This window comes from Erithacus rubecula, assembly GCF_903797595.1.
Source record: "Erithacus rubecula genome assembly, chromosome: 1".
Classification (NCBI taxonomy): domain Eukaryota; kingdom Metazoa; phylum Chordata; class Aves; order Passeriformes; family Muscicapidae; genus Erithacus; species Erithacus rubecula.
In genome coordinates, this window is record NC_136658.1 from 59190100 (window position 1) to 59203975 (window position 13876).

The 13876-nt window shown below is 35.0% G+C and overlaps 1 protein-coding gene across 1 annotated transcript in view; it reads left to right on the top strand.

Annotated features, from left to right (window-relative positions):
* The window catches only part of KLHL1 (kelch like family member 1), a 174380-nt gene that overhangs the window by 63802 nt on the left and 96702 nt on the right, over positions 1-13876 (top strand). Inside the window, exon 4 of the mRNA XM_079318031.1 lies at positions 12870-13066. Coding sequence (XP_079174157.1) covers positions 12870-13066 — 197 coding nt within the window. The remainder of the gene's footprint in view (positions 1-12869; positions 13067-13876) is intronic.

The following is a 13876-nucleotide window of genomic DNA, read 5'->3' on the forward strand; positions in this document are numbered from 1 at the left end:
CCTAAGAACATTATTGTTATCTCTGAAAACTTTCGAGACTGGATGAGGCAATGAAAAAGTAGAAGAAGCAAACCTCTGCTTACCAAAAACATTTAAGATTTTCAGCTTCATTATGCTTCTTGATTTCTCTATGCTATGTGATGTACTCTATTCATTATATGAGATCTAAAACTCGAAAGTTTCTTTCTTGTGTAAGGTAAATAAGGGTTAGACTTCACAAATAGATGATGAGAGAACTCCACAGCTAGTATCATTCCCATGTTTTCTAATTTGTCCCATATGAATTTGCATCTGTAATATTTGTTCATTTAAACAGTCACACAGCCCAAACTGCCTCAGTAATGGCAACATTATGTACAATTGTAGCATCACCTTGAAGAATTAGAAACTTAAGATGATGACTAATATCTCTAATGTCTTTCACTTGCAGTGGTAATACGCCATTGTTCTTTATTTCTGACTCATTTTGGAGACCAAATAAGACTTTAAAATGTCTTTAATTTACCCTTTCAAGTTTCACAAGTATTTACTGACAACAGAAGAGTGTTGAGGATCGTGAAACATGAGACAATTTTACTAAATTGGGCTAAAAGAGAAATATATTGGGTACCATAGATATTTTGGTTTTGATTACTTTGTCTAGCTTTTCTCTTCCATCAGGTTCTTTATCCTGACTTATTCTGATTTATCCTTATTTATTCTTAGCTTGTGTCCTTATCTCCTGAAGTTTGTCTAGGATTATTTCTTTCTCTGTTGCTTTTCTCTGCATCAGATATCTCAGCAGACACCTAAATTTCCTAGCTACAATTATGCTAATAAATTAAACTGGGGAAAGTTTGCATGCACTGGAACACAATTGTCTCTATTGATCCTGGCAATTTTAGCCAAATCCAAATAGCAATCTCTCTAACAGATGATGCGTATACCTTGGATACACATCATTAATGTGGCCTACCTTGCACAGAGGGTAAGAGCATTCAAAAGTGCTGTGGAGAATTCAGTGATAACTCATGTGATTCGTGATTTCCTAGAAAATAGTCCCAAACTTATTCAGTTTATTGAAATTAAATACAATCTAGGCTTCTCAGTTAATTGTTCTGTTTTCCCTTGATCTTGCCAGAGCAAAACCCTATTTTTTTTTCCCATTGTTTTTCCGTCATCTCACATGATTTATCTAGATTCATAGTTTCTTACCTTCTTTCTTGCACTTTTATTTGCCACCAGTCTAGCTCATGTCCCCTTTTCCTTTGAGTCAGTTCACTTTCCTTGTGCTGCATGGATGTGGACAAGTAGAAATTTGAGAAAATAGCCACTGTTCAGATATCCAGAAGCATAGAGACCAAGAAAAAATTCCTTTCAGACTTCCAGTCTCTAATCTGGAGTGCACATGTGTCTAGACTAAGAATATCTGGAGAATCTGGCTGCCAAATTCCAATTACTGACTGCACAATGAGTGAAAAAGTTTTCAGCGACTCATATCTATGACCAGTTTAACTCTTTATTGTTGTACCTGAGGAATAGAAAACAATTTTGACAAATGAGCAGTTATTTGCTTCTATTTTTTTTTTTTTTTTTTTTTTTTTTTACTGTCACTACCTTATTAACTCAGGGAGCTTTAAAAACAAAAAAAAATCAATTATAGTTGCTGCTGTTACAGAGAAAGTTTTCCCTGGAGACAACTGAACATACCAGAAAAAATACAGCTGAACATAGACTTATTTGCAAATATGTAGAAGTTAAGAGTATTACAGTGCAAATATGTTTAGATGTGATTTAAAAGATGGAACCATTTCCACATCGTCTTATTTACAATTCAGTCAGCTTTATATTTTTTTCATAATCCAGTGAAATTATTTTATTTTTACTGTGCATCATGCATATTAAGTAGGGGTTTAAGAAGGATAAAATATAAGTGTTTATGAAAAGTATTATTATAGATGGAGATATCATAAATTGATACCAGACCCTTTACCAATATAATCTAGTATGGTTGCAAAATATCAGAATTAAAGTTCAGCAGAGGGGAGATTTTGTATACCAAATACATGGGGAAAAATAGTCCTGGGGTGCATCAGGTATAGATAGCTTTGCCAGCCAGGCATGGGAGGGGATTGTCCTGCTCTGCTCTGCACTGGGGCAGCCTCACCTCAAGTCCTGTCTCTGGTTTGAGGCACCACAATATTAAGAAAGACATTAAATTATTAGAGTATCCAAAGGGGGGCCATGAGATTTGTGATGGGGCTTAGGAGCACCTGAGGTCACTTGGTCTGTTCAGCCTGGCGGAGACTGAGGGGAGAGCTCACTGCAGTTACAGCTTCCTCAGGAGTGGAAGAGGAGGGTCAGGCATCTCTTCTCTATGGTGACCAGTGCAGAACCTGTGGCCTGAAGCTGTGTCAGGAGAGGTTTAGGCTGGATATTAGAAATAGAAATAGAAAAAATTATTCACTCAGAGGAGATTGGGCACCGGAGGAAGCTCCCCAGGGAAGTGGTCACAGCACCAAGACTGAACATTTAGAAGCATTTGGACAGTGCACTCAGGCACATGGTGTGACTCTTGGGTGTGATCTTGTGCAGGTCTTAGTCCCTTCCAACTCAGCTTATTCTGTGATTCTGTATGGAAATAGATTTCTAAATAATTGGTGAGGTAGAATTACATGGTGACCAGCAGAGCATCAAGTCTTGTACAGCCTTGATTAGAGCAGTTTCTGGGTGAAGGCACCTGCCAATCTAAGAGGAGCAACAGGAAGACAGAAAATTAGACAACCAAAATACTGATTTCAAGATAATGTAGGGTGTTGAAGTTTCTGTGAAGATTCAATGTGAATAATTATGTAATTTTAAAGTTATATGATTAATGTACCTATAAAACAAAATTTGATAAAAGCTGAAAAAAATGGCATGTTTTAAAATATGTACTATAAACTCTGTGTTAGGTCAGCCTTGGGGTTGTTTTGCAATTGTTTTGGGATTTTCTAATATATATTTAGCTTGTTTTTTGGTAAGCAAATTAATAATGTAGTGACTACATATTGTTTTATCTAAAATAAGCACAATTTTTTTAATGACATTGGCTATATTATAATGTGATTACAATTTGTATAATTCAAATTATGTAGATGATGTAAATTTATTAGAAAAACACTCTATCAAAATTATATGCTTCTTGCTCTATACATAGTTTCACAAGGATAAATCAAAACATCTTTACTACTGGTTTTTGTGAAGGGTATATTTGACCAGTAATAGAATATGTGATTTCATTAATCTATGCACTCTGTGCTGCGTTTTGTAGATTTGTTTATTTAAGTAGACAAAGTATGTTTTGTCTGTTATATAGCAGAACTGCAACTTAATAGGAAACAAAGCTTCCTCTTTTGCATATCTTCTCCTTGTGAGCCAGCTGAGGAAATATGAATCCAACACTTAGGTGCAATGGCTATGCAGAAAGTATGTTTCATTTTTCAAGCAGCAAGATGACTGATAGCAAAAAAATCTATGATTGAGATCTTAGTGCCCTGGGGATAGATGGATATGTAATCTTTGATCTTTTATGAATTCAATATAAGCAGTTATGCAGAAGAGTATTTCTTCACCTCATTTTCTTAGGTAGTGTTTCTTTCTTGATCTTAAAACTTGAGTTTTCATTATTTTCAATTGTGCTTCAATAGTTCAGAGAAGATTGAAACTATAGATTGATATTCTGCTGTTTTTCTACTATTGGTGACTGTGGGAGCCCTCCTTTGAAGATACAAAAGAGCTGTGAAGTCACTATAGATTTCCTATACCAGGAAATCTAATTAGCATTGGGATATCTAATTAGCATGCATTCCCGACAGTGATCAGAAGAGTAGGTTGGTGCTTTCATACTGTTAATGAAACTGAAAAAGCAAAACCCTCTTAAGCAATAAAAGCTAAAAATCCTTGATTTATTTATACACATCTGAAAAAAAATAGAGAATAGATCATACATGGAGGAGGTTCAAGCCCTGCTGTATAGCTTTTAATTAGATTTTTTTTTTGGGAGATTCTTTAATTAAAGTATTGTCAAGTGTCTTTGTCAGTGTTATAGCTAATAAAACACACAGGGCAGACAGCAGGGATGTCGCAAGTAGGAGCATGCCTTAAGCACAAGGACCCTAAGGTTCTTGCAGAAAAGGAACTATAATAATTAAATATCCCAAGGAGGCTTATTTCTTGGTTTTGATTTGGGGACATTTTTTTTTTTTTTAGTTGCTGAAAGTCAGTTGCCTATATGAACAAACATTGAGGACAACTTAGGATACTTTTGGCTTGTGCCAATTAGTAGTGTCAGAGTCCAGAGGTTATCACAGCCCCTGGACTATGCTACAACATGCTGTTTGAGTGTGACTGCCATTGTTTAGGGATCACAGTGTTTGGAGTAAAACTGAGGCCATTTCACTCCCCTTAGCCTCAGTGCTAGAGGAAAGTCCCAGACAAGTTTAACTCAATGGATACAATGTAAGGTGTTTTATTAAAATCTTGTCCTCAGGCAAATGCCTGGATTTTAGGTACTGGTGGCATTTTTTACAGTGTTTCAGGCTTCTTGTGTATATTGATCACATTGAGAAGAAGAGCTACCCCAATATTGTAAAGGTCCTTGCCTCTGCCTCTGTGACTTGTTGAGTTTGCTCAAGAGTTGTTTGTTCTGTAGTATCATGTTAGAGATCCCAGTGAACATGGACCATGTCAAAGTAGCACTTTTTGGAGGAGACTGTTCCCTGCTCCTGTCCCACTACTTTTTCTCTGCCACATATTTGATGGTTGGCTTTGCACTTGCAGAGAATAGGCCCTTAAATTTCCATTCATTTCAGATGTGTAATCATTTGTTCCAGGAACTCTGGGAGGAGTGGTAAAAGGACAAATTAAGGTAAGTGGATTGATCTAAAAGACAGAAAAAGGTCATATATCACACTAGGTGCTCATAGACCTTGAATAAACTTAACTTCTGGATATGGAGGATCCTCTGTGAAACTCTCTTCTAGGAGCAGATACATGTCATGGTGCATGTCATCCTTTTCAGGAGTCAATAAAGAGAGTTTTGCAAAGAGAGTTATCTAAAGAAGCCTTCTTTATCAGGGTTGCTCCAGTTTAGGAAGTGGGAAGTGGTAGTGATGGCACAATCTGTACAGCCATAATTCAGATTATCTGTACGTGGATGCTCCACATTGACTTTCAGAGTTCCTCAGTGTAACTGTAGGACCAGATTCTTATATTCTGTCCTCTGTGAATGCCAGCCTGCTTGGAAAAATACCTTTCTGCAACGAATATTTTTCTGATCCTAAAACAATCTGTTGGCTTCCATATAAATCAGGAAAGAACTTCAGAGACCCCTTTATCTTAAAGAACTGCAGAGACTGACTGCCTCCTTAGTGGGTTTTGTTTTTTTTTTTTTTTTTTTCCCTGAGCCAGCCCTGCTCTGAGGATCTTGTTTCCGTCTGGAGCAGATATTTTCCATTCCTGTCACTGAAACACAAAGTCCTTGCGCATACCTGGAACTCTACACTCCGATGAATTGTTATTCCTCCTTTTACCCTGGGTACTTCATTAAGGGACAGAATTGGCAATTATATGCTAGGAACCAGCTGTTGTCTCATTCTTTTGGCAACGCTTATGAGAATTGCTCAGAAAAGAGCTCTGAACTAGATATCCATAAATTTTGAGTATTCAGAATGATCTAGAATGTTATGGAGAGAGATAGTGACTGTATGTCCTTGTACTGTTATGCAATCTGGTATTCTGGAGAATTAAATTAAAAAAAATTCAGGCAAACAAAGGGAAACAGAGTATGGAGGTACTCAGAAAACTGAGTACATTGCAGGATGCATTTTTAAAACTGTCCCTTGCTAAGCTCAAAGTTCTTCATCTCCAAAGAGAGCTTTAAACAATTACTGAACATTAGTACTGGGCATGGCTGGAAAGTGGAGTATCATCCCTCTGTGTTGCCATCTGGCAAATGCATGTGCCTGTAAATGGCATCAGTGAAGTGACAAGACAGGCTGCTGTAGGATGGACTGCCTATTTAATATGTTTCTTCTGGAGCACCTACATTGGAGATGTGAACCCATGTCCACTTTCTTGAATTCAGCTGCCTAGCTGTATATTTCCAGTTCCAAACACAAGCAAAAGAATAATGAAAATTAGATTAGTAGAGGTCTCACATTTCAGGTCTTTACTTCTGTTCCTGCAATGTAAAATGCCTTCATTGCCTTTATGATCTGTACCCATCTGACAGCAGCTGTGGTGAAATGTAGCCTCAGAACAGCCCAAAGTAAATTTTTGGCCGAAAGTAGATTTCATTATTCAGTAAGGTGGACTCATAAGCAAAAATCTTTTCTTGGCAATTGATGCCTCCATTTCTGTAACTTTTTGCTCTTTAAGCATGGATTTGAATTGCTCTGTGCTACTGTAGCACAAGCTGCCAAATCATTGCCTGAGAAGTTAAGAAGCTTATTCTGGCAGAGGAGAGTGCTCCTGCTTCTGAGCTAGCTTCAGATGTGGAGAATAAAATACTGCTCCTTCAAACCTGAAACCTGAGCTCCTTTGTCCTTGAGACTTTTTTGTTTGTTTTTGGTTTTTTTTAGGTTTTTTTCAGCTATCCCCCTTCCCCTCCCCCGAGGCCAAAGCTTGACTGGGTTCTGTGCAATAGGAAGGTTGTATCTCTCCAACAGCTACTCAATATTTGGTACAAGTCTTGTGAAATGAAACTTCCCCTCCCAACCCCTTCTCAAGCTAAAGTTTGCTTTTGTTTACAAGCATACATTCCTGGAGTGGCTTTTGATGTGTGCAGCATGATGAGCAGAACAGACAGTCTGGAAGCAAACATAAGAACTGAAGTCCATTAACTAAAAGCAGTTAAGGGAAACTAAGGCCTTATAGATGAAATGAGCTTTCTGGAATAATTCTTGTTATCTCCCAGCCTATTTTGTGAATGAGTGCAAGATTTGTGCTATTTGAATTTTAATGAGTAAGTGCTGCTTATATTTATGTATTTTTGAGGTAACTTTTATCTTGGCTTTTTTTTTCTTCTGTTTTAACCTGTGAGTTTTTATTCCTCTATTTATGTACATAATTAAGCTTAAAAGTTCCAGATTCAATGCCTGTGTATTAGCTGAATTATTGGTGACAAAATTACTAACATAATGGTCATCTGTGCAAGTACAAACCAGTAATATTTAGCATATAGTTCCAAGAATGATGTTCATATTTTTACAAATTTTTTTTATAACTAATGAGAAAACAAATCTTCTATCTCAGATTGCTAACATATCTTTCTTCATAGCTGATAAGAAGGTTTTATGGAGATGAGGCTCACAGCTAAAATGATTTGCTGCTTTTATTCGTGTTATTTGTATGTATATCTTACCAGTGACTATGTTCACGTATATAAAATGAGATAAGGCATGTGAATGGCATAAGGAGAAAATAACATTTGAATGTCTCTCTCTGAAAAGCTGAAGTATATGAATGAGTGGACAAATTTCTTTAAAATCTGTCATTTCAGTTATAAAACAGAGGTCTTTTGGTGTGTAGTTTTGAGGATTTCTTGTTTCAGAACAGAAGATGAAAAGGTAGTATATGGATTATTTTGGTTAATACAGTTTTCTGATCTTTAGTTAGACACTTTTGAGAAGTTTCCTGCTCAGGGGGATTTCAATTTGTTAATAGCATTTCCTTATCACTCTGCAATGTTGTAATTTTCCATGCTATTTAAATAAAGGAGACTGGCAGAAGGATCATGTGATTAGGCCAGTTTAGTCCACTTACTCAAAGATATAACATTAGCATGTAAATAATTGTACAGTATTTTAAAAGAGTGAATCTAGTTAATTTATAAGAATTCTCATATTACTGTGATGGTGGATTTTTTTCATTTTTTATGAGCTGCATATTTATGTCTCTGGAATAATTTATGAAATAATTTTATATATAATAATACTTAAATGAAGGGAGCCTACAAGAGAATTGGAGTGGGAATATGTACAAGAGCACACAGAGACAGAACAAAGGCTTCAGACTTAAGTACAGTAGGTTTCTATTAGATAATAGGAAGAAATTTTTTGCTGTGAGGTTGGTCTGGTACTGCAGCAGGTTGCCCAGAGAAGCTGGAGATGCCTCACCCTGGAATTGTTCAAGGTCAGACTGGGTGGAGGAAATCTCATCTAGTGGTAGGTGTCTCTGCCCATGGCAGGAGAGTTAGAAGTAGATGATCTTTAGAGTCCCTTCCAACCCAAACATTCTGTGATTCTAAATAAACATAATTAGCTACAGAATGCCTTCTTCCTCAATTAGGACTGATGAATTTGGTCTGCAGCAAATAATTAATGGAGAATAAAACACAGTTTGATCAGAAAAAAAACCCATACTAAGTGAATATATTGTGTCCTGTTTTCTTTTCTGAAAACATCTTCACCTTTTAATAAGTATGGAAGACAATGTAACATAGGATTTATATTTTTAAGGCATAGATCAGACTGGAGACGATAAGATATTCTGCAACACAGAAGATACTTTTATAGCATTGTTCATTGACTATGGCTAGACATAAGAGGTGATTTTACACACTATGTCACTACCAGGAATTGACCTCAACTAAAAGAACAGAATTGAACCCAAAGAGTATTTCATCACCTGAAACCTGATGACTCTAATGATTGCAGTGCTGAGTTTGGGAGCAGATGAACTGAATTTATATCAACAAATATGAATATCAATATCATCTCAGTAAGTCAAATGAAGGTTCTGCTTTTGTACCTGAAATAAAGAAATAGCCATTCAGGGAGTAATTAATCTTATTCTGCAGTACATAACTGAAACAGAGCAGGTGAAAGCTGCTCTCAGACCTCCTATTTCTTTCCGTGGACTGTAAAAGGAGATCTTGGGTGATTAGGTCAGGTGGCTACCTCAAAGTACCTAAGATTTGGAATGATTAAGATAAGCAATGACAAAAAGGTTCATTATAGCAGTGTGAGGCATAACACCTTTTTAATAAGCTTTTTCAGTTCTTCAAGGGAATTAGATTCTGTTTCAAGAAAGCAATTTCTTATTGTAGTCAAATTATCTACAATGCATAAAATAAATAAATATTATCTTGATAGCATTTACTGTGTTTTTTAGAAAAAATAATTAGACCTCCTAAAACTGATTAGCCTATAGAAATAATCCCATTCAGCAACACTTTAAAACTGGAACACAACTGATCAAGACTCGTGAAATAGAAAGGTTAAAAAGATAAATACCTGATTACAAGGAATTAGTTTTAGCCTTTTTAATTCCTTGACACGCCCTGTGATTTCCCTTTTACACACTTACAGCACTCTTAGGAATGTTGAGGAGTCTTACAATGAATGAATGGGTAAATGTCTAATTATAAAAGAGAAAAAAATCTACTGTGCACGTGCTGTCAGATGATATTATGATGTGTTACAAATTTAGGCTAAAATTTCATTGCTTGTACATAGAGAAATTGCTCTGTACCTACTGAGTTGTCCCACCACAGGTTCAATCTGTTGGTCAATAACTGTTGGAGGCTATTCCTGTGAAACTCTCTGACCTTAGTAACATCATACGAAGGTGGGCAAAGGTGCAGTGATTCCCTGTAAACAAAACTAGTTTTGAAGAATAGTCAGTAGTGTGGGAAACAGAATGAAAGAAGAAAAAAGAAAAAAAATAAAACAAAAAAACTCCAACCAAAATCAACCAACCAACCAAAAAAATCCCAAACCAAAACAAAGCAAACAAACAACAGTAAGAACAAATTTAAAAAACCCACAAAACTACAAACCAACCCCAAGTCAAAACTGCCCCTTAACTTGGGCAAACGTTTAGCAACAGAACAAGAATATCTGAGAATTCTTGTATTATCTCTGCTTCACATTTGGTAATGAGGCAATAAAATTTATGTAGTCATTTTGAGAGTGCATGCTAAAGATAGGCATTTTAATTTCTGAATAAGCAATGCACATAAAATTTTTCACAAATACAGATATAATTTAGAATACAATTAGAATACATTACAGTTCTTTTGATTGTTTTTTTCCTCATATTTTTTCATCTTAATTAATGTAATGCGAAAGGAGATTTTAAGCTCTGGTTAATTTGTTTTTCTCAGACTAAGACACTTGTGCAAGCTTCTTATTGCATAAAAATGTGAGAGGGAGGTGAATTGAAGGAGCAATAGTATTAATGCCCCTTGAATATCCCATTAGACGTTTTTAAATAGATACTTGGATCTTCTAATTGCCAATATTAAACTGTCTGAAGATTTCATATTTTATGTACAGAACCCCTTAACAGCTTTCTTTTTTCAAACTCTGACCATACTAAACACTTGATATCCCAGAGGAAATATCATAAAAATGTCATGGCACTCTTCTGAGAAAGAGAATACAGCCCTTGAGAAAAAAATTTATGAAGGTGTCTTGATGTTTAAAAAAGAAGATAAGTAAGATTTGGAAAGCATTTAGATGGATTAAAACCCTATCTATCATTGAAACTAAAAGAATGAAGAACAGTGCACTCTGTAACTTGTACTGAGCGTATCATAGATATACTAAGTAGTAAACTAGTATTTCTGAATTTAGTTAAAATAGCCAAACTGTAATATATTCATATCCCCAGATATCCTAGAAGCCATTGTATGTTTACGTCTTCTATTAAAATATAAAGCAGAAATGTGTTCATACTCTTCTATAAAATGTGAAACATTTTCTTCAAAATGTCCATGTGATTTACATAAAGAAATAGATGTTTCATAAAAAAGATAAAAAATGTTATTGATTTAAACTTAGTTTAATCCTCCTATTTTCCAACTAATACTGTACCAGGACTAGTGTACTTTAAAGTGAGCAAAAGATTTCTCAGTTTGAAAACAAATATATTGATGTGGTTTCAAGTGATTGCTTTGGTTTCTTCTCCTAAGAGTAGCTGCCTTTAGTGATAAAAAGGCCAAACCATAAGACTGTTACCTTTCCTCATAAAGTCAGGATATTGGAAGTGATTATTTCTATACTTACAACAGTTTTGTAGGGCCAGAGACTTAGAGACTTTTTGACCTCCTTGTTGAGAAATCAATAGTATGTAAGAAAAGAAGATTTAGTTGTTTGGGTTTTCTTGAATGTTTGTTTGGTTGGTTTTTGGATTTTGCTCCATTTCTCAGTTAAACTCATTTTTAAAGAAGTTTTGCACATTTTAATTTTTTTACTTCTGGTACCAGGATGGTGAGTTTTAACCTGAAAACAGCGATCTTTTGAATGCTTCCACTTTACACAGTGGAACTGTCTTCCAGAGAATAGATGGTGTGTTGAGCCAGCCATTTGCTGCAGGCAGGCTGCAAATGTGGGAGTGTCATTGATGAATATATGGGTCAGCCAAGAATCTGCTACTGAGGGGGCCTTCTGACCACATTGCATGAAGATGTGGTGTACAGAAATCGTGAGAAAAGGTTAGATAACATAAAGAGAAACTCATGGGACATTAATAAAAGAATAAAAATAAGGAGAGGAAACCCACTGAAATTAGTCTGTGCGCTTGATCTGATGCACTGACCTTTGCAAAAGGATGTATTATAACTAAATCTAGGAAAGTATTGCTTCATAGTTTTCATTTCATATTAAAAACTCCAGATATAGTGAAGGGAGAAAAGATCAGATGTGCAGTGTTAATGTTACTGTATTTTGAGTTTGATAATTCAGTATAAAGTGTCTTTTCAAGGGCATTCTCTTGTGAATGGAAGATTTTAGAACTCCTTAGTCCCATGCAATAGAATTAAGATTTTTAGATTTTTTTTTTAATGTGACAACAAAGTTTATGTGAGGAAAAGAGTGAGTTTATCCAGGTGTAGAACTGTATTACTTTTAAGAGAAAGATCAATATACACCTAATCCTCTACAGTCAAAATTATTTTTTCAAGCACAGCAGAATAAAATCAGAAGTATCTTTTGAAAATTTATATTAAATTCACACATTTTATTTTCCTATTCTTCTTTTTCCAGTTCTCCAAAACATCCTTGTAATCTTTAGTTTATAGTTTTTTTAAACTATTAATGTAAGAAATTTATAAGATTCTAATGTAAAAATAAAATTTAATATTATGTCTGGGTGGAGCATTATAACAAGAATTGCATATTCCAGCCTAAAATAAATATTTTTTAAACTTTATTTTAATCTCTTCTACCTTTTATTTGCTAAAACGTGACTCAGTCTGAAAGGTGAAGATAATGACTTGTGAAATTACAGAATTAAGTTCAATATAATTATTATTAATTATTCTTTTCCCTAATATAAATTATTTTAGAGGATCTATGTGTTACAAGAAGCCTGCCATATGTTACTCAGATATCATTAATCCCAAAGTCACATTACCAATGTTTGAAGGCTGTTAAGCCTTCTTTTGAAGATGTATTTATGGGTTATTCATACTATACTGGGCAGTTATTTCATTCTTTTCAGGGAAGTAAATGGCTGTTAAGTTTTTCTTGGTGCCACTGAAGATAACTCAAGTTTTATCACAAATTTCAATGAAAAAAAGAAAAGAAACCCAGCAACAAAACCATCCACAGCCTGATTGATATCAAGATATTCCAAGTCTCCTCTTCCATTTCAGACAGTACGGTCTCTCTTTTTATGCCTGTTAAATAGTTGAATTAATAGTAATTTAAAAAGAAATATTTCTAATACTGTAATTTCCAGGTCACTGGTGTGTTCAGTCAGGGAGACTCATCCTTCTTTTCTTCACTTTTTCTGTTATTTATAGAGAGCTATGATTATTTATAAAAACATATTTGGATACTGTATGTTTTGTAAATACTAAGTAAATAAGTTTGCATTTGTTATCAATACTTTTTTTTTAGGCTGCCTGGAATTAAAGGAAGACACCATTGAAAACCTGCTAGCAGCTGCCTGCCTCCTCCAGCTCCCCCAAGTAGTAGAGGTTTGCTGCCATTTCCTAATGAAGCTTTTGCACCCCTCCAACTGCTTGGGAATTCGAGCATTTGCTGATGCACAAGGGTGCACAGAGCTTATGAAGGTGGCTCACAACTACACCATGGTAAGGCAGTTTTGGAATAGCTAAATTATAATCTTGTCAATCCTACATGTCCTCTACAAGTAAAAATATCGTGTTAGTTTTTGGATTTAAATTATTCTGTATTATATTCTGTACTTCTATGGAACTTTATTTCATAAGTGGTCCTTTTGAAACCATTGAAGGGATGATTCCTGTGAACTTCAGTGAAGCTATGGCTTGGCCTTCTATGATGGATGTACTATTTGCTGGGTCAGAACTGTGTGTAACTTCTTTAGATGCATGGTCACATACAGGTGATAATAGTAAAGTGTGTCTAAGTCATTGTAATACTTTTTAGTCACTTCAGCTTTAGGGAAGCTTTGTAATTGTCGTTGGTGTGCATGGGAATACTGTGAAGGGAAGTTTTGTTGGGTAGTGTTTTGGGACTGTTTTTTCAAGAATTTTAGTCATCCTTTTAGTCATCTGTGAGGTAGATTAAGACAGGAAGTTCTAGAAATACGGAATTTCATCTGGTAATATTTAATATTTTTCTAGTGTCATCTGACAGATCAGGTATGGAATTAATGTCAAAATTTAACCAGAATCAATGAAGCAGAAATATGCTACTTATTCAGAAATTAAATCATATTGGTAGTCATTTGATTTTTCATGGTTTGACAAAATTAAAAACATCTGGCTCATGAAATTAAACTTACATAAAGAGTAGATTATATATCATTTATGAGAAATAATGGTCCCTTTAGGTCTCTATTGTAATTATTATTGAAGTTATAGAGCACATTTCAGTGAATCTCATTCTCTTGTTCAGCATTTACATCCTTATTTTATTTA